This window comes from Cygnus atratus, chromosome 3 (genome assembly GCF_013377495.2).
Source record: "Cygnus atratus isolate AKBS03 ecotype Queensland, Australia chromosome 3, CAtr_DNAZoo_HiC_assembly, whole genome shotgun sequence".
In the NCBI taxonomy this organism is placed as follows: domain Eukaryota; kingdom Metazoa; phylum Chordata; class Aves; order Anseriformes; family Anatidae; genus Cygnus; species Cygnus atratus.
Window position 1 is genome coordinate 71,668,401 of NC_066364.1, and position 26,076 is coordinate 71,694,476.

Below are 26,076 nucleotides of genomic sequence, written 5' to 3' on the forward strand. Positions count from 1 at the left end.
GCTAAAGTAACATTCCCCCAAACCACCACGTCTTGCAAATAGAATTTATGCTTCCAGTGAGACTAAGTTATTTCAGCATCTTTAACTGAGCCCTATGAATTTAAAGTAGCAGCAGTACATAGACTAGTACGTTTCCAACACACGTGACAGCAACTAACAGTATTTTGATTATAACCATTTATCTTGGACAGCAGTATTGCTGGTGCTAGTTCTCATCTAACATGGGAACCCTTCTACAATTTAGGAATTTATTTACTTTAAGCTACAGTTATAACATTTCCAAGTACCTCCTGTAACTTTGAAGATACACTGCTTTCAATCAAGTTTCACTGTTCCCACAGTGAATAGTAAATAGCTTATAGCTTTGCAATTATTATAGTGGTTACATGAGAGGACTGCATTAGTTGTCTGGTAATGGCAAGATTCTCAGGTAGGGAAATGTTGAAACTGAGTTAAGTCTGCCTAAAAGTATGCTGTTGAATACTTTTATTTTCCCTTTAACAGTACTTAAAGCCAGTACTTTTCCACTGCCTCTTATTGCTGCTACCATCACAAAACTAGCAGACAAAGCAATCACCTGAAGGTCAGGTTCCAAGCAATTCATAATTCACTGCTACTGATCAATAAAAGTATACTTTACTTTTTAATTTTCTGAACTTAAGTCAGTTCACTGAACTTTCCCTTATATAGGCATTTTACAAATAGGAGTTACCTTTTTGAAATGCTGAATTACTAACTTCTTAAAGTGTCATATTTTGTGTATTTACCTGTAGGATACCTCCTAGTCTTTTTTTTTTTTTTTTAATAGCCAGGTTCCAACTCAGATTTGCTTTTATTAACTTTTTTTTTCTTAAATCTGTCAATAAGAAAACCTGTAAAATAAGAACTAAAAGACTGGCCTGAAACATGATAGCACACACACCTATAAGCACAGGTACTTGGTATAAACCGTATCAAGTGGGGTTGGCACAGGAACAAATTCAATAAAAAGTACTGTAAACACACTCCATACAAATAAGTCAGGTAAACCAATGCAGAACAATGAGAAAATTACATTATTAAAAGTTTTTATTTAGGTTTGGTCAGTACAGGTAAGATAATATTGGAGTCACAGAGCAATATGCATAAACAGGATACAACAGTTCTTAAAAACTGAGTAACTATGCACACAATTCATAAACATTCGGTCACCTAAGGAGAAAATGCACAGATGTATGGTGGGAAAAACTGTAATTAACACTGAAACTACTACAGGACTCCTTCAGTAAGTCCATCTTTTAGTGATAAAACTACTGTACTGGGCAAACTTGGCAGTCATAAACCCACAGCTATTATGACAAATCTTGAAGGTGGTGTGAGTATAACAGTATGAGTAAGAATGCCCTTACACAGCACAGGTTCTAGATATACACAGATTTGTACAGACATCATTTATGTTATACTTTATGGAAATAATTTCCATTTCAACTTCACATTAACTCATATAAAAATAACTTGAACTACACAAACGTCTTTTTAGCAACATTCAACGTAATTAACTGTTAAAATTTCCAAAGTGGCAGAGGTATTGAAGCAAAAAGAAACCCACAAAAAGGCAAAAATTGTGACAAGTATGCACTAATTTAAACGGCTTCTGGACAGTATCCTCTCCCAATTTAAATGACACTGTATAAAAATGTTGCAGAAAAATGTTACAAAACTGAACCCTGCACATTTACACTGGAGTCCAAACCATTCTGGACATGACGAGAACCCACAGTTCTGTTACCTTTCATGCTCACTGTTTTCTCCTCTTGAGGATCATGATTGGAGTCTGTGTCATTTGAGTGGTGAGTGAGAGAGTTTTCACTGCCAGTGGGAGAGTCTACACTTTCATACCCAGTACTGAGTTGGTTTATGTAGCTACCACCTCCTCTACCAGTTCTATCTTCAGAGTGGTTGGACAGCTTATTACCATTCCCTGGAGAAGCCGGGAAGTCATCTTCTGTGCTGCTACCCTCCCTATAAAATCCAGGCCCAGACGTCCGCTGATGGGAGGAGCTACCATTGCTTGGTCCATTAGCCAGGCGGCTGCAGTCTTTACCCACAGCCTCTCCCTGGTCTGTAGGCTCAGAAGATGGAGTCCTGCTGGTACCTGGGTTGGAGGCCTGGGACTGCTGCTGCTGGTACTGTGCCAACTGCTGGCGAGTCTCCTTCAACTGCTGCTGAAGAACTAGAATGGTACTCTGCATACCCTCTACCTCCTCATCAAGCTGGATGATGAAGTCATTCAACTCTATATAAAGAAAACACATTTGTTGCAAATACTTAATAACCCATATGCAGCTTGAATCTCATCAAGACAATCACAATCCACTAACAACACGTTATGCTGAAGTTTTTCAACCAACTTTTTCAGCCATCAGATAGGCACCATTTTTGATACTCTGCCTCTGAAGGAGGAAATGCGGAACTGTCACCTACTTACTTCTTATACTACAACTTAGAATACATGAGAAGAAAATTTCTGGGCAAGAGGATATCTGGAAAGCAGCTCAATTCCAACAATTAATACTTTGCAATTAAATTCTACCATACCTACTTTCCTCAAGTGTAAAATCTTAGCAGAAATACTGTAAAAGTGACCACAAACTAAATCTGTATGTAATAGGACTGAAGGATTACAAAAACCTATACAGTGACAAAAGATTGTAGTCACATTTCAAGGTAATTTCAACTCTGAATCTTTTCAACTGCTTTTAATCCTATCTAATGGGATACAAATAGAAAGAGTAGACTTTCGCTGACACTTATATTAACAAAAATACTGAAACACCCTGTGAAATTGTTGCATACAAAGAAAAAAACTTTCACAATTGGGACTGCATGATGGAGCAGAACAAATTTGACCTGAAAAAGGAATCCTCAATTCAAATGCATCAATGACATGATGGAACAAATAACATGGAAAGTGATTATCAAAAAAATTATAAACCTGAAGTTTTTCATAAAAAATTATAAACCTGAAGTGTTCTCACTGCTATGGGCAAAAAATCACTAGGAAAAGTTGTACTGTAAGATTGCCATAGCCTTCATTTATATCGGGAAGGAGCACTAGAGGCTAAGAACACATCTCAATTCTGAAGCTTACTTTACACTCAATAGCAAAAATCCTTAAAGAATGCATGTATTTGTTCCAGTTATGAATTTGATAATCTTAGTGAATTAAAATAAATGCATTATTTAAAGAGTAGTTGAAAAGCAAAAGGGTAACTACTCCAAGTTACAGAATCATTTACCTTACGAATTTTCCTTACTGTGTATCACTTCATACTGTTATTTTCTCACAAAAATAAGATCAACAGAAAAATATTTATCCTTAAATATACAGAATGTTACTTAAACAACAAATCAAGTCAATGCTACCTTAGGCATCAGTTGTGAAACAAACATATCCAGGTTAACATGGTAACATCTAAATAGCTTGTCTCAAGATTTAGCGTAATAATCAGATAATTTACTGTGTAACCTTCAACCAAAAAAGCAAGTATTTCCATCAGGCACCTCAAAGAACAGTGATTCTATGCTGAACTCTCAACCAAATTTTTTTTTTTAATTTGCATTTTCCCCTCCATTTAAGTTATGCAAGAGGTCAGAGTTTATAGATAATTTCAATTTAGGTTCATAATGCTGTAAAATTTGGACAGTGAACATAACGGGACATCTAGGTCACCTGGTTACCTCATCAAAAAGTGCATTTCTATTATTCTCACATATTGTTAAAGTGTTTTTTTTTCTTCTTCACATAATTCCGAAATGTGTCAGAGTTAACAAGAAGCATTCTGTTTTCATTGCATGCTTACCTTAACATTCCCTATTAAACAACAAGACCTAAAGAACAAAACCCAGCAGCTTCATATTCAAACCCTGAATTACTGGAGCTGCAAATCCCACCAGTACCCCAAAGTTAAGTTTGTATTGTCTTTTTCTTTTTTAATTTTGCTACCAGTGAAGACTTACAATGTTCTTATTTTACTTGATACTGCCCTTCAATTCTGGCAAAAATTTTACAGTATCATTAAACATTAAGCTAGCAGAAGTGCAAGGCAACTTCCATTTTCTTAAAAAAATCCCTTACCATCCTGACTGCTTTTAAGTTCCTCACTATATTTCTTCTGTAAAGCCAACTCTGCCTCAAGCTGTGCAATACGTCCTTGGGACAGCTGCCTTCCAAGCTCTTGATTCTCCTGGATAAGCATTCGACACTTCGCCATTAACTTTTTGCCTGTTTGGCTGCAAAGGAAAGAGCCATCTATCACAAAATGAATATAAAACCTTCAGTAATCTTCCTCAATCACAATTACAGACAAGAAGGAGATGCAATTTCTGCATGTCACAATTCAAGGAACATTATGCCTCAACATAATTGTCATAGCAGAAAGTCTCCCTATAGTTACCACATGCTGCTCCAATGTCAGTTGATCTTCTGTCGCTGTCCCATAAAGTGGAAGGCAAGTTTTATTACTGCAAATATGAATAAGCATGTTTTTTGATACCAACATCTGGATTATCAGTTGCAAAATCTTGCATGTGCTAATTCTTAATGGAGTTAGATATTTGATTAAAGATGTGCCTTGTAATTGAAAAGATTAAGTACTGCATAAAAACATGTCAACTGAATTATGAACAAAAACCTTCTTCCTTTATCAAACTAGCAGAACTTACTAAAAAGAAGAAAGTTGTTTGGGGGGAAAATATAAACCTCATGTTCATTTTTTATAGTGACATCCATTTCTTCTTTGTGAGGCTAAGACATTCTTTTGAATGTTGTCCAGGTGCTCTTGTTTAAAGAATTAGATGCCTACTTTTCAACTCCATTTATGTATTTGACAGCAGTGCACAGAGTTCGTTTCAAGATTCCTATGGTTAGCTTTTGCTAAGCACATCTTGCATGATGGAGACAAAGTAAAATGCAGTTATAAATTGGCAGGAAATTAAGGAATAAGTGATACTCTATTCAGGATGACAGATTCAGATCATGGGTAACGTTTTAGAATATCCAGTTTCTGAAACAAATGGGCTGAAAAAAGTACCTTGAACTGGCAAGATTTTTTCTGCTAAATAGGTAACATCACATCTTTAATCTCCATGAATAAATTTGCATTTTAAAGCATTATAGGAAGTAATATGCAAATTAATATATAGGCAATATGGCTGACTCCATAATGTAGTTAAGAATTCAAGTCCTTCAAGACTGTCTGCCAAAGTCAGAATAGCAACCACAAACAGTTCTTTTATAAGGCTGAGCAACATAACGAAGCTTTCTTTCTACAGAAGCGTAGGCTCTGTCAAAAAAAAAAAAACAAGAACTTAAACAGGTTTGTTGTGAATTCAATGGCAGGACTTGCATTATTTTTTAAGACCAAGGTAGTCGTTTAATTTTTAAGTGACAAAAAATAGACAGAAATTGAGGATTAAAAAAGTAGAGTAGGAAACCTCTGCTACTGTGATTCACAGCCATGGTCCTCTCCTACAACCAATACACCCAAGCAACACAATGAATTTAAAATAGTAATTTCCCTTATTGACTACCTTTTAAGCATTCAAGCTTTAAACAATTTTTAAGCTCTGCCAACACTGCCTCAGTAAGCATTATCCAATTGGCTCTCCCAAATCTTTCAGATGGGCTGCTCCAGAAGAAATCTGGCTGTGTAAAGTCCTGGAAGCCTGTAACTCTGCTAAAGGCAGCAACCTGTTTTCTTTCTTGATGTGATGTCCAATGCCAGGTCCTTGAAGTTTAAATTGTGTTGACCTAATACAATCCAAGTAACACACTTAAGATGCGAGTTTTCTTACAGATGTTCATTCTGTGTAAAGCAGGACCGCTTTGGAGATGACCAATGTGACATAATCCAAAAGCTTTTAGGCAGACATGCAATGATTTCCAGGCATTTGCGAACTCCTGTTACTATATTCATCACTACAAGTTAAAGAAGTTCAAAGTGCTGAAGACATGTAACGTTTCTCTCCTTCACAAAACGTCAACTGCAGGGTTATGAAGTACCAGGTACTTGGAAATGGGACAGTTTTAAAATCCCATTAATTCCTTCATGCTTGCTCCTGCCAAAACGTGAAATATTTATTACCTGTATATAAATTTGCATAGTTACCTATAATGCTGTTTCTTTCCATCATTTTTCCAGATGTTCTGAACTAGTGTTGCACCAAATAAATTCCCCTTGCAATTTACATAAAATACAACACATGCAAGAATATCAAATCCAGTAGCTATTAAAGTAATTCCTATTAACTTTAAAACTAAATTTGGTGTTGTTTTCACAAATCCATTTGAACATACATGCAGCAAAACCTGTAAGAATTAAGTGGTTAGGTTTCAGAAGACTATTGTTTGTTGTACTAGGCTTTTTGCAAATGGCATTTCTACTAATTCTTAATCCAAGCAGACATCGTATGTATAAAGATGGTTAAAATGGCTTAGTATAGCCATTCCTTTCATTATATGCCCTTTTATTTCTCCCTCCATGCATTACCAAGGATTATATTGTACACCCTTATCTATGGTTAAGGTCCAGAACTAACACTGCTTAGGGTTGCAGTCAACATGTTACCTCAAGAACATCAGTTAGGGATTTGAATAGGAGCATCAGCTCTTTCAAAAACTAGGTCAGGTGACATGAAATAAGACTAGTTGCATACAAGGATGGACAATTAAAACAAAGTGTGGGGGTAAGGAGGGCAAAGAATGAAAAATACTATAAATATTTTATATGAGTCATCATTTCTTTACCTTTCCAGAAAAAAATAAAATCAGAACCAGTTACGAAAACAGCCTCAGTTCTTTATCAGGAAATAAAACTTAATTTTCTCTACTCCAGCTGTTGCATGTATGATTTCTCCACATTCACACCACTATGACTTAAAATTATATGATGCATATTAAAGTATATTGTAGCTACAAAAGTGACAAAGTCCTTTTGATACTTTTGCTTGAAAGAAATTGATAGTAACTTGCGTCTCAGTTGTACACACAATTAAAGCCTGAGAACTTGAGGAAACCAACCAGCCTCTATCTAGATGTATTTAAATAATTTTTTAACTCCAAGTTAAACAAGCAATCTGCATGGCATGCCTCTATCCACACATCATAGTGAGCTTTACAAATGGCTTGGCAACACAATTAACAATTTATTAATGCAAGTCTTACCTCCGTTTTGATGCTAGATCATTAAAACCTTAGATACTGCTATAGCAAAATCATTCCAGATGTGTCACTTTTTAAAAGAAAGTTTTTCTGAAGGCTTTTCTTTTGCTGTTAAATTGTTACTCATGCAAAAAAAATAAATCTGCATAAGTGCACTACTCTTCAATCCCATGTTAATCATCTAAAGCATGAACAGTTGAGATACTTCTAAGTTAAAAATATGTAGTGCCATCTTAGTAGAAATCATTCAAACAGAATACATCACCTTCTGCGACAGCTGGATCTTTTTCATTTAAAACTAAATTTTCTAGAATTAGACGGAGTCATAAAATATTGCCCAACTGACCAGAAAAACCAAAACCTTAGTTTACTAGAACTCAATTCGCTAAGATAAAAAAATACACAAATGCTATACCAAATCTGCATTTCACTTTACACACCTCAGACATGCACTCCCAGCTGTCCCCAACTGCTACTCTTACAAGTAACTTGGGACAAAAGAACAGAGGCATCAATAGAGTAGCAAAGGTTCCTTCACTGAATCCACCAAGGAAAATGCATGCATTTAAGTTTTTGTGGCTTATTGAAATAGTGTCTTTTTTTCTTCAGAGAACGAGACAATGCAGAAATAACAATCTGTTCGATTCTCGTTCATCCCAGGAGTTTCACAATACAACAGTATAACCAGTAGTGTTCCTTGAACTATATATTACAACTATTTCAAGGCACATTTTATATAGAAGTGCAATACAAAAAACAGGTGTACAAAGGAATAAAAACACCCCACCAACACTGAAGACAGTTGCCGTTGTGTGCCTTCTGTATTGAGCATTTGAGATCAGTTCTTAATATAGAAGATCAAAAAATTCTCATTTCTGCATGAAAACATGCAGTGAAATACTTATCACAACTAGTTTTTTTTATACACGCTAGTTGTGATCAAATATATACTGCTTCCAACAACTTTAAACCTGCAATTAGATAGAACGTACATTCTTGTACAGTCCTAATTTTGAGGCGTCCAGAGTATTACCAACCATCCAGAGAACAGTTTATTATTTAGCAACATTGACTTAAGGCTCCATCAAGTGCTACAGAGCCCAAATGCTTAACAGTCAAATGTATACACTACCACTGATGTGATATCAAATAGCACTTGTGGCTATTCAGAACTGTTTAGCAAGTAAACTCTTTAATGCAAAATTCACCTCATCGAGTTTTGACCCAGCAGTTCAGTGAACAAGCAGGAAGTCCACAGTCTTATTGGCAAAACTGACTTACAGTGTCTCTAAGTCACTAGGCTCAAGGTTAAGAGCGAAGCATATTCCACTTCTACATTTTACGGGAATTTTACATGTTCAATTCATGATTTATAATCTCTAGGTTCTCTCTCCTCCAAACTGTCTGTAGACACAGTGTGCCACAGACTTAAGACTTCTGTTTTTCCCTCTATTTTCTTCAAATAGAACAATTTTGCAAATGTCTACATGTTCTAGAAAAGATTTTTTTTTTCGGAGATGGCCATTTCTTCAGAATAGTCCGACGCCGTCAGGCCTCTGAAGCAAAGGGGGAGAAAAAAGCTGAAACACAAGGTTCATCTGGTAAGTTTTACATTAAGCATTACAAGCTGGACAGTATAAGAATGTGGCTTTTGCCTCAAAACGTCTGAGTCTTGGTGTGGAAACGAGTACTTGGCTGTCCCACCATAGCATTCTCGTAGTGGGACTGTCAGGGAAGTCTTGACTGGGGAGTATTTGTTTTGTTTACCTATCAGGCGTAAATTTCCAGGCACTCAGTTCATTTTGGGCTTGTTCCAGTTTGTCTTTAGTCTGTTCCAGTTCACCTTTCATTTTTAGGAAAAACAAGTTGATGGCTGGGTCCACCATTGTTGATCGCAGTTGGGCAACACTAGGCTGCTGGACTTGCTTGAGGTACTGAATCTGATTCTGCACAAAATAAGAAAAAAGATTTATTTATACATCATTCAATTCAATTTTATAGTCATATAGTTACAATTACAAATAGTTATTCCAAAGGTGACATGAAGGAATCTTGCCTTCTTACAACTTTCTAACTTGAAAAGGGCAGGATAAAAATCCCTTTTGCCTGTCTGTGCTTTCACCCAATGTCCCCACACCATCCTGCCAAGGCTACTTTCAAGGCTGTTTATTTATTTATTTTTTTAAATAAATGCTTTGATTTGTTCTGTACATGTAAGTTTACGTTCACCCAATATGCAATTGGAACATTGTAATTTGCCCTCCCTTTTAAAACTGTCTTTTGAAGAAAAAAGATATACAAAGAGTTGTCTGCTTAAAACAGATGACTAATTCTCATACAACTAATGAAAATTTATTCTGGAACATGAAAGTTACTGTTGATAGCATTTTTAAGCAGCTATAAAAAATGTTTGCATATTTACAAAAAAATAGGAATTTCTTATAGTTTACATTTGCATTTTTTTTCTTAAAAACATTAAGGAATACATCAATTAAACATTTTGACTGATTTGATTCACTTGCAATAAGCACAATCTTGCAAATAGTCATAGAAGTTTCAGAAGGAGTAACTATGAGATTGTCTTTTAAAAACAGCATTCATTAGTAAAATTTTAAATAAACAGGATTAATTGTTCTTGAAAGCTTCTCAAATTTTTATCTCAACACAACAGGCAATCTTAAAATTGACTACTACACAGCAGTGCAGACTACTAGTATGTGTTCCAAACCCAGCTAATAAGTAAAAATCACAACAACCTGCACTGAAATTGTTCATTCTGAAGTTCAATTTATTATGCTCCTTATATGACACATTTCTTTGTCACCAAGAGGTAAACAAAATTACACAAGATGAAAAAAGAAACATTAATTCAAGGTCAAAGGTTTTGCCTCTGCTGCCAACAAATCTTGTGACCAGACTGACAGCAACAAATTCAATGAATAGTACAAGCCATCACCAGCAAAATTAAGGTAAAGAGTCTCCCCCAGCACTACTTTACTTCAAACAAGCAGCACAGTCAAAAGCAGTCAGTTTAACCATTTCACTGTATATATAGCTACTGTTTATCGAATCTTTCACACAGCAATAGTGAAAAGAAAATATAAGTACAAACATTTTTATTTATTTAAAAAATGTGCAGTAGCAATCTCAGCCACTTACTGATTTAAGAAGAACTTGTGTTAATGTATCTATCAAATAGCAACAATTCTTGAATTTTATTTCAAATATGTGATCTTCAAAGTTATTGAAATGTCTAATATATTTCAAATTTACTTCACATTCATTTAGTATTATCAAAATATATTTGAAACAATCACGGCATTTTTTTTTCAATGTAACTTTAAACATAGTAGTCCGTGTCCAGAAAGAAACGGAAAGGGAGCAAAGCACTGTGTAAAAAATGCTTTCAAGAAATACAGCACTCAAGAACCCACCTACAGAAGTATTACTTAAAAAACAGAAGCCCAAAGAAAGATTATCCTAACATTTCTTGGATAGCATTTTATCCCTACAGGACTTTCATCTCAACAAATGTACAAAGTGATACTCATTGATTAAGAAGTTATTTAATTTACTGTTATACCCACTGACGTTTCTGATGTTTGCACTAATGGAAGTATTTCAACAGCCTGCTGTTCTTTGTGACAGCTAGCACTAGCAGAGAGCGAAACCCCTTATTTAACAGGTATCTGCACTCTTACAGACACTGCAGCCGCCAACATATTCCAGAAATATAATTATACTACAGTAACATGGTTCCCAATCTATTTTTAGACTGGCATCATTGAGAAAGGAAAACATGTTCTTGCCTTACCTAGGCCTACCTCCTCCTCTCTTCTACTGCCAGCCCAAGATTCCTTGGAACATTAGCACAAAGAACTGCTGCGAGAAGTGCACTAAAAAGTTCAACAGGAACCAGCTACTTCTATTAAACAGTTCACGTTGTACCACCTGATTTGGGTAGCTCTAGCTCATGTACCTAGGCCAAGCAGAGATTGTTTTCATGGGCTCCATGTAAAACCTCAATTGTCATTCCTGAAACAGTAGTGTAGGAGGAATTTACTTGAGCTGACCAACCCTTGCCATTCCCTCCCCAAACTTAAAGATAATTTATTCCTCCAGTTTTTCCAACTCTAATTGGAGTTGCTTTCTCCAGTCAGAACTCCAGACTTCTCAATTGTCAGACTTCTCATCCATCCAGGCCTAGCAACCTCCTTCAAACTCAACCCACTCCCAGAACAAGCCCAAACCTTCAAATCTTTCCGCCTACTTCCTCATTCCATTCACTTTCCTGCTTTGCCAGTCCAAGCCTCCCACTCTTGCTCCCACTAACCACTTCCTGACATGCCTCTCCTCCCTTCTATACTCCTGGGAGTAAGAGGTGGGGAGCAGAAGAGTTTGCCTGCCTTCAGGCCCAGCAGCTCAACCTCAGGCTACAGCTACATATACAGAAATAGTCATGTCCACTGCCAGACTCCAAGACACTCCTGCTCTAACACTCAAAAACACCTATTGGCTGTTCGTATTTCCAAACGTAAAAGCAGATACCTTCTGTTACTTTTCAAAAGCCTGTAACCTTCGTATTATCTTTGTTTGCTCTAACCCAAGGCAAGAAAATGAAGCGTTCCAGATAGGACAGCACACTGTGCAGGTTTTTGTTTGGGTGGATTTTTTTTTTTTTTTTTTACAGACAGGCAAGCATTCTCAACACCTCTGCTTCTCACACTCTTGAAAACAGCTGACGCCTTTCAGCCAAGGTTGTCCAAAGACATTCACACCGAACAGACCCTCCGAAATCAAGAACTTAAACAGAAAACAGATGCTTAAAAAGTGAAAGCAATCTAAATAAGCATAAATATAAATCCTTCTTATAAGGAAGGAGTAGAAAGGAAGACACTCGATAATGAAGAAAAAAACTCAACGGAGCTGTAACCTAAACCACAAGAAGTTATGGAGAGTAATTACTATCTCAGTACCGTAGTCCAAACGCATCCACAGGAAGCTTCCATTCATTACTGATATCAGTTCCATGAGAAAGCTTTGAGTATCAAGTATTTCCAAATACCTGTCCACTACAGTAGCTAAGCAGTAGCTTCAGAGGGGATCAAAGCCTGTCCTTGAAGTAGCAATCACCACCCCTGCTAGAAGTAAAGCTCCATGTACAGACAGCAGTCAACACCTTACCTGTGTGTCCCCAACAGCAGCAGCCTCTCTTGGGCTGGGTTTGGGGGGAGAGGATCAGAGGAGGGGTTGTTCTTGCTATAGGGAAGGTAGAATAAGGCTGTTGCTGACAATGGGGCACCTGAGATATTAAACTGCAAATGAGCCCTTTAGCTAGCCACCATGCGCTACGCAAAGTAAGTCTGCAACACCAGACTCTGTAAGCTCCTAGCTCAAAAGAAACCCAGGTATGCTGCAGCTAGACTCAGCAGAGCCCAACAGAGGATGCAAGGATGTACTTAGCTACCGTCTTGTTTCTACAAAAGAATACTGAAACAGAATCAGGACTACTCTGACATACATATCTTCAGAGCTTCAAGAACAAGACTGGTAACTTTTATGAGCTAAGTGGGTTTTGCTGTGTTTTGTCTTTTAAAAAGAAGGGCACAAATTAAAAGAGAAACCAAGACAGTCCGTTGCACCCTATTTAAAACAGGACTAGTATATTTTAACTGGCAAAGTGTTTTACACACTGGTAATCAGAAAAGGCACCCGCATCTGTCAACTACTGTTATTTGAACATGGTATTGTATTTTTGAGTTTTCATCCATTGTGATTTTAAAATTCACTAGGCTTGTTTTATACTTACAAGCTTGTCACATTCATGTCCCACCAATGCATTAAGAATAATATAAAATGTATTATACAGTAAAGTATTATATGTAGTTTTTAAGCAGCTTGACACCATAGAAGCTGCCTTTTTAATTAAGATGTGGTAGAAAACAAGGCTTATGTAAATAACTCAGTGTCACTAATATATTTTATACGTAAATATTGATTTTAAAACATGGTTAACTATGCTAAAAATTAAGTTACTTTATGGACATGTTATTTGACATATCAGATTTATATGGTGACTAGTTTTTGTTCATTTATGAAATCATTTAGCAACTTATAGTTTAGCTTTGCAGTTCACACAACAGGATTTATTTTTCTGCTGTTATTTTACTGGAAAAATATTATCTAACAATACAAGCCAAGAAGTCCTCCAAGACGCCTTTGAATTGGGTACACGTTCACCCCTGGGGTGCATTAAAAAGAGTGCTGTCAGCAGGCTGAGGGAGGTGATCCTTCCTCTCCGCTCAGCACTGGTGAGACACACCTGGAGTACTGGGTCCAGTTCTGGGCTCCCCAGTACAAGAGAGACATGGACATAGGGTGAGGCCAATGAAGGGTCATGAAAGCAATTAAGGGCTTAGAGCATCTGACAAAGAAGCAGAGGCTGACAGAGCTGGGACTGTCCAGCCTGGAGAAGAAAAGGCTGAGGGGGGTCTTACCAATGTGCATAAATACCTGATGGGGGGGGTAAAGAAGGCGGAGCCGGGCTCTTCTCAGTGGTGCCCGCTGAAAGGACAGAAGGCAATGGGCACAAATTGAAATACAAGAAATTCCATTTAAACATAAGAAAACGCTTTATACTCTGAGGGTGGTTGAACAATGGCACAGGTTGCCCAGAGAGACTGTAGTCTCCATTCTAGGAGACACTGAAAACATGGCTGGGCAGTCCTTCGTAACCTACTCCAGCTAACCCTGCTTGGAGCAGGTACCTTGGTCTAGACACTATCTGCAAGCCCCTTCCAACCTCAATGATTCTGTGACTTATTTTTAAACCACTGCAAAGCAAGTTTTCTTTTCTTACCAGTACTTACTATGGACTAATGTCATCTTACAGTAGTCTTAGGAGCAGTGAAAATAAGATGTACAGATTTAAATCTTACACTGCTATACCTGACAGCTCTGGACACCTACAGCAAAAAAGAAAGGAAGGCTAAAAGAAGAAAATAACAGAAGAAAGCAACAAAACTAATTACCACTTTTGCACAGAACCTATATTCTTCATAAGAGAAGCTCTCAAGAATGTTTCACAAACCATCAGTAAGAAACTTTCTACAATCTTCTCTCAGAAACTGCCAGTTAAAGAAGCAGGTGGAAATGATGTTAAGAAGGTGATCCAAAAGCAGTTAGAAGCCCCAGATTGGGGACAGGCTGTTTCAAGGAACCAAAATTAAACAGAAAGCAGCCTCAGAAAACCCACAGAAATAAAGGAGAGAGAAACAACAAAGACATTCAGGGCAAAGAACATCAGAAACCCTACAAAGCAGACTGACAAAGTTCAAAAGGACTCCATCCAAAAAAGTCAGCAACTCTTTCCCCTGCCAAGTCAGTAGCTTTTTTTCCCTCTACCTAGCCAAATGGATGCAGAAGCTCGTTATCCAAATACACCATATAGATCAGCATAAAAACTCCTAAATAAAATTCAGTATATCGAATCTTATCCTTAGGTTTCACTATGTTCCTGCACTCAGTGATAGTTAGAAGTACCAAACCTGGTAAATAAGCACAGCTTTTAAACGCTACAAAGCAAGCATTGCAATACCTTTCCAAGCACAACTGCTGCTGAAAAAATCAACCAAAATAACCAATACTAAAAAAAAAAAAAAAGAAATGATCTTTACTAATTCAGTGAAAGCTTAAGTATCCCGCCATTTTTAAAGCACAGGAACTGGAATGCTGTAGATGTATGAAAAATGTAGCACATGGTTACTCTTAAGAGCAGATATTCCTGTAACAGTCTAAGCTAGCCCTTACCCTCTCTAAATACTTACAGTACACTCTTGCATCTCCTGTTCTTTAGTTGCCAGCCTCATGACCAGAATATTTTCTCTTCGGGCGGATTCTTGCTGTTGCTGTTTCAACTTCTCTTCAGATTCTCTCAATCCCGTCACATCATTAGCTAATAGAATTAATAAAACAAAAAGGACATTTGATAGCATCCTCCCATGAACAGTTTAAGCTTAAAGACAGCTAAAAAAAATCTGAATACCAAATTCAAAAACAACAAAAGAGCTTAATAAGTACAGCTGTAATTAGCACATATTAAAAAGATCTAAACATCAAGTGTTAGAAAAGCTTGACAAAGGCTGATTTTGAGTATGTCTTTCTAATCCTTCCTTAAGGCTTATAACTAAACTTTGGAAAAAGCTTCTATGCTTATATAGGAATTAACTTTTAAAGTGCTTATTTAACCAACTACTCTGTCCTTCACCACTACTACTTGCAGTCTGAAATTGAGGTAAGATGGAAATGTCTTGCAAAACAGTGCCATTTGTGGTCAATTCTCAAAGTGATCTCAGCACTCAGAGTAAACAGTAAGAAAGACACTGGAAAACTTCAGAAATGGTAGTTCAGTCACAACTAGAAGAGTTCTTCTGATCCATGAACATTTATAAAAGTTAATATATGAAATATTAGGGAAGGCCAAATTACTCTATTGGAAACATGTGCAAACAGCCTGGTACAAACAATACATTCACTCTGTCACAAATAAAATGGTAGAAAGTTAGAATAATTTAGTTGTGTTTTTTTTTTCCTGACACTCAATTATGTACTTTAAGTATAAACTAAGAACATCACAACTCACTTCAGGACAATTAGTTGGTTTTTCTTTTTGCTGTTGTTTCAGATAATTCAATAATGCTGATTACTAAAGCATGTATTAGAGTTTCTAAAATTGAGAAGCTGGGAATGTTAAAAAAACATTTATCTACATTAAGACATTTTCACCCTAAAATGAAATCAACTGCTTATGTTTGCTGTGCTTTAGTCTCCAAAACTCAGATAAGAGATGGCAGTATATAAAGGATGTAACAGAGGTAAGAAGGAACATCTGCCTGGACTGACAGAAAAAACCTTCAAAATCAGTGCTATCACTGCTACCAAGACTCTGGGTATTTTTAGCTTGACAAGGTGAATGGAAGACAGGAGAGCTTCTAGCTGCTGATGCAACTTTTACATAACTTAGTCTGAATACATTCTGGATCACCAGTCCTTTCTCATTTGAGAGTAGGATGATGTTTTCCTGTATTCTCTCTTTTTGAAATAGCGAAGTAGACCGAAGTTTTAAGACTACCTAAAACTGACATTCAAACAGCTAATTCAACTTCCCAAATGAGATAAAAAAAATCACTTGGGTATTCATTTTACACCTTTACCTCTACAAACTATCTCCCCTCCCACATGATTTACAACCCTGTAAAAATACTGAAAGGACAAACATTCTAAGTATTTTGGTAGAGGAAAACTTCTCTTTCCTGTTGCACAAATCCTGAAAATACATATATTTGTGGGGTTGTGCGCTGGGTCTTTTTTTCCTAGCAGCCCAGGTACAGATGATCCCACAGATGCAATAACAATTTTTAGAAGCCACGTAAGATCAGCAAAGAAAACAAGCGTCTCGGAAAACTGGGAAGGATGAAAGCTTACACCAGGAGAAAGAGGGATTTTTCTGACAAATAACATGATAGTCTATTCCTGAGGAATATTACTGTTATTTTTAATAATAATGTGGCAATAGATTATCTCTTTCTAAAACTGTTAGAAATTACAAACACTACTTGACCACTCTGCTTTATACAAACATTCAGGTAACTCATACCATTTTGAAACTTTGCAAACTTACAGTTAAGATCTGTGTACTTGCCCTCCAAAGCTTGCACATATGCTTCATACTGTTTCCACCTATTGCAGAAAGAAAAAAGATTTTCCTGAAGATTAGTCTGTTGAACCAAGACATCACATTCCTAAACAGAGTATATTTGTATCACAATCAGAAAACATTAAGATACATAACTTGATAAAAAAACAGTTCTACAGAAAAAAAATCCACTTTGCAACTCAAAAGGATAAAAATATAGCTGTCCATTACTACCTAAAATTTACAACTTAAAAGCTACTTGTAATATTTGTCAAACATTAGAATCCAAGACTTAGTTATCTGTGCTAAGTACCTAAGACGCCTCTCATTCTCAAAGCAGATCAAAACAAAACTCTGTAACAGAAACCATAACACAAGGACAACACATCTGTTACCAAGCGAACAGCAACACAAGCAGAAGCATATTACAACAGTATAACTTGCAGTCTATTAGTTATTCCAGCTCATTTAAACCAAGACCATGCTGATAATATTTACTGACCAGCTATCCAGTTTAGTAACTCTTTGAAGGCATGCTATTTCAATGATCCATCCAGAAAAAACCTCACACTTAAAAACAGCATTGCATTTGATACAAACCATCAAATCAATAGCAAATAAAATCCCGAGTAAAGCTAACCGTGACATGCCTTGCCAACAAAGTTCACAGGATGGGTTATAATTTTTTTTTTTTTTTGGGGGGGGGGGTGGGGGGGGGAAGGTGGTGATGGTGATGTTAATTAGGGTTTTTCTGTTTTGTTTTGGAGGTGGTGTCTTTAAAGAGGTACTCCTAACTGTGTATACCTCACTACAGTACAATTCCACAAGATGAAATAAATTCATCTAATTACTTTGTGACTACAGAAAGGGATGGTTTCTGTTCCCTTCCTCCCGACTTATTCTTTCCCTCCCCACCTATTCTGTGCCAGACCCATCATAACCGCTCTACTATAACCTCCCTAACCTAGAACAATACAACCTCAAACAAAACTATAACATCTAGATTATTTTTGATGTTACAGTGAACTCAAGCAGCCCAATAAAGGGCCTGCAAAACATCTGGTCTATAACAGCAAGTGAGATCACATCAGTGGGAAAAACAAAAGAAAGCACAAGGTCTCTTCTTTCTGGCAGCAACAAAATTTTCTCTCCTCAGCTGAAGAGGAAATCAGCATGAATTAACTCTTTCAAAGCTCTGTAGGAGAGCACCAGTACTCCCACTTAATCCTTAAACTCAGCATCTCTCTGCTCTAAAAAAAATATACTTAGAAACAAAAGTTTCATAATTTGACCACTCGAAGTTCAACATTAATTCAGACTGTCAACCCTCAAAAAGTGCAACTGAAACAGACTACTAAACAGCAAATCTGAAAAGAACCTGTATTTGTCTTGAAAGAATTACATGAAAGAGTAAAAACATTGGTCTTCAAATATAGCTGCATGATTAACTTCTGAGTTATGTCCCCCAGCCTGAAAGTAATAGTTCTCTGAGAATTGTGACCTCTTGATTGATAACAGAAGCTACACAAAGAGTGAGTGAACTGAAACACTGAAACAAGTTACACAGACGTAACAGACCACCATCAGAAAGAAAACATGGCCTGTGGTGACCAAGTAAGTCAGAGGTAATTACTCTAGGTCACCTCTCAGTGAGTCCTAGTATTTAAGCAAGGGCTGAATTCCTGGAAGAGAGAACACAGAGCTCATTAGACCATGTCATGGATTTACAAGTCATGTGCCTACCTACTCCTCTAGAAAGGTGACTCTTCAGACAAGATTACTTATCTTGTTTTTGCAAAAACGCACAAAACATTGTGAAGGCTGTAGCAGTTCATTTCCAAGCACATTTCAGAAACTGTACAGAATAAACTTGTGATCACCATACTGACACAGAGAACTCTTCCAACAATCAAACCATCAATTTTAAAAACTGAAGTTTTTCTATCACAGCAGCTTCAATTTCATACACAAGCATGGGCTCAATAAATTTGGTACAACTACAGAAGATCTCAGAAATAATATTCTCTTCTAGCAATCACTGTTTTTGACTCACTGCAGGCAAACCAGATAACTAGCAACAAAGACAAAAATCAGAAGCAGGCTTATTTCGTACTAGATTTTTTAAAAATCATTAAAACAATCTATGATGCTAAAAGCATCAAAACAGAAAATGAATTGTAAAAATATCCACATAAACCAAGTAGATCGTTCTTACAAATAACTTAAGCAGAAAAATAAGCAGGTATATAGATAGGCCCTTACTGAAGGGGGACCGATTCCCTTTCAACCCAACTTGTAGCTGTGATTCTTTAACTACAAAAATACCTGATGGATACGCATCTCAATAATCACAAAGATTTTTTTTTTAGAAGTCAAAATATTTACAAAATATATTCACAAGACAGTTTCTTGAGAACATTTCTGAAGGCAAGTTCAAGGAAGAAACAGCACTGCGCCTCAGCCATTCCAAAAGTGATTGGCTGTATGTCCATGCTGGTTGAAAGTCAGTAAAAGCACAGTATTTTATCAGAACAGCTTGTGTAAATAGAAGTACTTCAATATTTTACATACTAACCACTATGATAAACCATCAGGGGAACACTGAAACGTTTTTTAGCTATGGGTCCTTGGCTCCTCCTCCTCCACAAACTGACAGCGTAGCTTCTAACTGCCTATTGCATTACAGAGAAGGGGAAGAAAGCAGATGAGTCCATTGCTGCAAATGAGACAACGAAATCCCCAGAAGGCTAGACTGAAAGGCTTCCTCTTGATCCTGCTCACTTTCAGTCAATGGAAGCGAAAGTGGACAAACTTTAACTATGTGCTTTGTGGAAAAGAACAGTGAAGTTCTGACTCTAGGCACAGGAACTGACAGAAACAGTACCTTGCACATGTAAGTACCAGTGCAAATTGCACAGGGATGATGATGCACATAAGACCAAAACCACAGATGACGTACACCAGTATCTTAGAAGGATTTGTCCTGCCAACACACAGACCAAAAGACGAATTCCGTATCTTATTTTAAGATGATATAGTGGTGGTCAACACGGTTTTTTTTTTTTCTATGTCTGAAAGTAGTAGAGGTGCCTTTGATTAAAACAATATACACAACAATGTAACATTTTATTCCAACCTACAAAAAGAAGTTAGCAGTTAGCACAGTAATTACTAGCTTCCCGTGAAGTCATAAACAAAAGCAACCTTAGTATACATCCTTTATTTACGTACTCAAATGAAAGAGAAAGAAGTGTTCATAGGACTGCTGAATACTAACAACTGAAAAAGACATGGCCAAAGTGGCATTTAAGTACAGTTACTGTCCTTAAACCAATAAGGAGACCTTTTTAAGAACACAAGTTGCTTTGTCTACTCTAAGAGGAAGACAATAGCAACGCAGCTGTCACCAGCAAATTCCCTCCTGTCTCTTCATTAACTCAGTTTAGCTGCTGTCAGACTTTACCTCCTTGGGCAGATTCTGCCACATTCTCCCTTTATTAAACCCTAGAAATCAATCTCTTCTATGGCAGAAAGTAACCACTGCAATACACAGAAACTGATTACAGTTGGAAACTTTTTTTTTCATACAATCAGGATGCAAGCCACACAGAAGCTACACTTTGATAGAAATTTTGAGCATAGCTTTAGAGACTTAGAAGTCTGCTACTCCCCCAGGACAATCTTGAGTATGAAAACTTCTGTAAAAGGTTCCTAAGACCGAAATCACCTAGCATCAAAGAAGCATTTTCCTACTATTTAAAAACCTTATTCTTTACTACCCAAAAAACAGATATTTGAGTAGATGAAGACTATATTGACCCCACGGGAAAAAAAATGTCACTCCAATAGTAGCTAAGCGAGTTTCTCCGGAAGAGGGGCTAGCTGATCACACTAAGTGTAATACTTCTTATATCCTCATGTTTCTACTGTTTAAGTCTTTAACTCATAAATGAGATGACAGTATTTAACCAACTGGAGAGACTGTAATAATGCAAATAATTTACAATGTACAAAAAGCCAAGAGCTAAAGTTTACCAAAACGCACCAACTACTGCAAGCAGATAAACAAATGACCCACAGATGCCTAGTTTACTTAGTTCCTTCTTTATCAATCAGGAAATTCAGGCATATAAAGCCTGTATAACTGAAGCTTTGGTCCCCCCCCCCCTTTTTTTTTTTTTTTTTTAAAAGAAAGTGGTCTTTATCACAGAATCACCTATTTCATTTTCCCTGGTGGCCCTTAACTTTCTGTAAGGTAAAAAAATATAACCAGGCTCTTCTTTAAAGAAGTTCTAGGTGATAATCTTATTTTTAACATTTTACTGTTAGTATCTGAACATGCTGAAAAGATAATTAAATGGACCAAGAAAACCTAAAACACTGTAGCAGTAAGCAGCTGACATTTTTGTGATGTTTAAAAGTAACTTGCTATCTAGCAAGGAATGTAAGCAACCCTGTCTTTTGAAGTCGCAAGTAAAGAAAAAAACTCCTACTCATGGATTGGAAAATACTGCTCAGGATTTTCGTCCTTCAGAAAGTGCTTCCCCCCAAACTATAGATGAAAATATTTCAGACTATGAAAATCTTACAAGATATGTATCATGAGAAGGCTGAACGGGTCTTCAGAATAAGAGTGCTAAAAACAATGGCAGTGGGAGGTTACATCTTCCACTAAGAGTTTGCTAAAGCATTGCAAAACAAGAACTTTGTCACTATACCTTAGGATAAGCTCATCTCTAGGCAAAACCTTAAAATCTGCTTCACTAAGGCGAACCTGTGGAGCAAAAGGAGAAGCACAATTTATCAAGCTGTCATAAATACTTGGGGGGTGGGGGGAAAAGGAGTGTCACAGAAGTATTTTTAAACATACCTTCTTCGGGAGAGGTTCTTCATTCGTCATTGTGAACTCTGAAGGGAGGGAAAGAAAAGGAGTTTCATTTAGTGTAGTTACTGCTGTATGTGAAATACTCAGCAAGTAAGACATTTGTATTTCTAGTCTTAATTTCATCTATTCGGGTTATTAGACTAATAAAATACTGGTTCCACACAATGCATAGTCAGAATACAACACAGTACTATGACAAGTTTACCATTGTAATCTAGATACGACGTCAATAGACAACTTTTTTTCCCCTAAAAGTTAACCAAGACTTTCTTTAGTGTCTAAAAAGCCTACCAGTAATCAATTTTTCCTACTTAATTACGGGAAAACCACCCAACTTTGCCCATATGTATTTAAATTAACAAACTGCATTTCCTATTTGCCCATAACTATTCATCGTTACCTTTTACAAGGCAGATCGTAATACAGAAATAATAAAAGCAGTTTATACTACTACTATAATACTTCTTTGCAATAAAGCTAACAATTTGAGAACACTACCACTAATATTTGGATTATGCCAAAGTAACGAGTTCTTTTAAGTATTCATTTTTAAGATTCTGATAAATAGAAAGTATTAAGCAGTTAACTTAAAATCCTTTACCTTCTCAGTGAAGGTAATGTGTCAAATGACTTGGGTACATCATCACACTCAACTCCTCTTGTGCGTATGTACTATAACAGGATTGTATTGTGCTATGTTAAATATTCATGTTTCCTTGACTTACTGGACATACTTCCTTACCTCTAACAGATACATACTTTCTACGACGGATAACATTAAAAAATTGAGCCCACAAAGATTATAAACACACAGTTTTACAAGCATATATTTAACTATTTAACAATGAAGTCAAGTTTTGCTAGAGGCATGCATCTTTGCAACATGCCAACAGACAGTTGCAAATATTGAGGATTTGACAGGCTTGTAAAATTGCTGCAATAGATATGTACCAGAAAAAGGGCATGGCCAACTCCTTGGTAGTAAACACCTTCACAAAAAAACAGCACACATCAGTAAAAAAAAAAAAATTTTCTCAAAGACCTGCACAAAGTATCTTAGGTATATTCAAAAAGGCACCTAATGAACCAATTTAACTGTCGCAAGTGCTAAGAGCCCTGCCGCTATCCGTAAGACAAGTACATGCCAAATGAAGCATACTCCCTTCAACCTATGCTAACCATTGACAAATATGCAGCGTTCCACCAAGTGAGAACATTGTTAAAAAACAAAAAAACAACACGCCATGTACAGTGCACAGATGAAACAGATTCCAAGCCCTCCATAAAATAAAAACTGACATCAGAATAAGTGAAAAAGTTTCTAAAAACATGCAGCAGAAGCATCTCACTGATGAACGGCAGCTTCCTGTTCCTGTACTTCAGCACAGACACTTAAGTGCTTCCCTAGAGTAGAAAGTCCTCTCCTCCCACAGTAGTTGCTCAGGCATTTTGCTTTAACTTCTGCATGCAGCTCCTGTTTCATCTCCTGTACACACAAGAGGCTACTAATACAAACTTGCCTGTGCTGAACTCAGTCACTCACACTAAGACAGAACAGCTCAAGAAGGAGAATGCTAGGGTCCCCCGCATTTAGGTTGCCTACCTCCCCCACTGTAATTTTCTTAAAAATTTTTAGAATCTTTTACTCCTTCAGTGTTTGGAAGTAGTCCTGAAGACTTCAGTGGGAATCAAGTCCTTGACAGAGAGAACATTCTTTTCATATGTTCCCCAGAACTACAGTTAGCATCATTTAAATCATGCACAGCTGATGCCATTATTTGCATGTTCCTTCAAACAGGAACAGAAGCATACAAATACCAAAAAAGGTGAGTTTGCCCAATCACTTGGCTCATGAACCCTGCTGCAGCATATAACTATAAACACTTGAGCGTTGCCACAATTGTGGCTGAAAAAAATTTAAGTCTGATGCTCCATCTAAGGCTGGGCTACCTCGCATCTCCATACCCAGCACACGATTCCAGCACTCAATCCTCTACAACAGCACCACACCAGGCTACACAAACCTCTTTACAAAAGCTCTCTCTTGCTTTCAGATAAGATCCTTTAACAGAAGTGATGAAGACAGAAGTTACAGGCCACAGTATTACAGAAGTTAGTCTTACTGTCACTTGTCTTCCCTTGTAGCAATAGAACTAGAAAAGAAAAATACCACCACTAAAAAGCTTACTATAAATATTCAACAAGTTACTTTAGAAAACTTAGGCTGATCACATCTATGGATGAATAATAGTAGTCTTTCTGTATGTGTGAATTTAACCTCACTACTCACAGGCAACAGTTTGAGGACATACAGAAACTTACAAAAAGCTTAGGGATTTATTATTGCTCTAGGTTATGTTTCCACCATTGTGCTCAGTGTTCTCTGGAAGCATTACGAGCATCAGGCTGATTATATCACTCAGTTGTCACAGTGATTTGCCTTAGTTCTTTCTGTTCTTTAGCAGACACATTTAGAAGCTACAGACAATAACATGACAACTAAAGCGTTCGCTCTTTGAATTTAATACCGTAGCTTTTCAAGTGCTGTGCAGTTAGATGCTTTTCATCATTCATCTGCCCTCTGAAAGAGAGATGACCCATCTGCTATGCAGTTCAGGAAGATTTTGCAAGAACATGACAAAGTGCTCCTTTCTGCAGTAACAGGAACCAATGAAAACACTGTTCCCACACAACCTGTTTTTTTTATGATTTATATAATGAATAGCTTAACCCTACTATCCTAACTAAGCACTTGATTTTTGGGAAATGTTAGCTGTTACACACCACTCCTTCTACAACTGCTCCTAGCAACGAACAACATGAAACTATATTCCATGCTTGATGTTGTCATGGGTACTATAACAGGTCTTTTGTGGAATTTCATCAAGTCTTGGATTTTTATTGCAATTCAAATATGGAGATTAAATAGAGAAAGCACATTATAGTTTTGTAAGCTCTGGTAGTATATGCCTTTCACTGAAACGTTTAGGAAATAAGGGATTTAAATACGAAGAGGTAAGAGTTTAAGTATTTAAATATTAGGTGTATGTGAACTGTTGATTTACTAGTTACACCTGAACCAACTGCGAGATAATTTAACGATATATAAAAAAAAAAAGAGAGAGTTCCGCGGGGAAACCCCAGAAAAGGTTGCAGGCTCCCAAAAATTTTAAAAAAACCACACGGCTGCCCCACTTCGCCCTAACACCCCGACCCGGGCTGACTTCACCCCCCAGCAGCCGCGGTGCAGCACCGGCCCCGCCTTCCGCGGCCCGGCTCTGCCGGCCCCGAGCCAGGCACTGCTGCAGGCCTCAGCCGGGCCCCGCCGCCCCCCCAGCCCCGGTCCCGGCCCCAGGAGACCGCCCTCGCTCTCCTTCCACCGGGGAAGGCGGCGGCGCGTCCCCCGCGGCCGGGCGTGGCGGCGCTGAGGGAGGAGGACCGCGGCGGAGTGGCCGGGCCTGGCACAAAATGGCTCTACGGCCTTCCGCTCCTCCCCCCGCGTGAGGCGAGGGACGGAGCCGCCGGCGCTCGGGACGGCGACGGCTTCACCCCGGGGCTCGGAGAGCGGCGGGGCTGGGCCCAGTGGGCTCAGCGGCGGGGTGGGGGGGCGGCTGTCCCGGCCACTCACCTGCGGCCCGCGGTGCGGAGGCGCCGCTCTCCCAGCACGCTAGCTGCCCGGGCCGCGCCCGTCACATCGAGGGCGAACCGCCGCCGCGCCTCGCAGCCGGCTCCAGCGGGGCTCCGCCGCTCCGGAGGCCAGGGGTCGCCACCGCCGTCGCTGTTGTCGTTGTGGTCGTAGCCGCCGCCGCGCCGCGTCCCGTGCCCCCCTCCCCGTCCTCCTGCCGGCCGCGCGTCCCCGCGCGCCGCTCCCTCCCGCTCTTTATTCGCGGGGGCTCTGCGCTACAAAATGGCGGCCGAGGAGGAAACGAGCGCCCGGCCGCACCGCCCCGCCCCGCCCCGCACGGGGCTGCGCGCGCAGCCGGCACCCCACGGCCCGGCACAGAAACGGCGCAGGCCCCGCGCCCTCAGCGCTGTGGGGCTGTCCCTGGGGAGCCCGCCCGCAGCCCCGCCGCAGCCGCTTCGTCGCTCGTTGGGGCGTTGGCTTAAAAGCTGACGGTTAAACGGCCGCCCGGCTGCCCGCGGGGCATCATGGGCCGGGCGGAAGGATACGGGCGGCGCGGCGGCGCCCTAGCCGGCGGGAGCGGCTTCCTCAGCGCTGAGGGAGTACCCCTAGCGCGGGGGCTCAGCCACCCCCTTGATCCTAGAGCTCGCTGGCGTCCTCGTTCAGCAGCGAAG

General features: G+C 38.6%; 1 protein-coding gene across 2 annotated transcripts; it reads right to left on the reverse strand.

Moving 5' to 3' along the window:
- Nucleotides 1-1,052: 1,052 nt before the first annotated feature.
- On the reverse strand, nucleotides 1,053-25,728 carry WTAP (WT1 associated protein). 2 transcript variants are annotated; one of them, XM_035538553.2, is made up of 8 exons: nucleotides 25,409-25,724; nucleotides 21,766-21,803; nucleotides 21,614-21,669; nucleotides 16,881-16,939; nucleotides 15,028-15,155; nucleotides 8,969-9,147; nucleotides 4,118-4,272; nucleotides 1,053-2,275 (listed from the first exon to the last, which is right to left on the reverse strand). In XM_035538553.2, the coding sequence occupies exons 2-8, from the start codon at nucleotides 21,793-21,795 to the stop codon at nucleotides 1,692-1,694; spliced, it is 1,191 nt and encodes a 396-aa protein (XP_035394446.1). In that variant the 5' UTR covers nucleotides 21,796-21,803; nucleotides 25,409-25,724; the 3' UTR covers nucleotides 1,053-1,691. The 2 variants fall into 2 exon arrangements, with proteins under 2 accessions (XP_035394446.1, XP_050565706.1); XM_050709749.1 differs by lacking the exons at nucleotides 1,053-2,275; nucleotides 4,118-4,272 and adding an exon at nucleotides 7,890-8,757 and having other exon boundaries at nucleotides 25,409-25,728.
- Nucleotides 25,729-26,076: the final 348 nt, after the last annotated feature.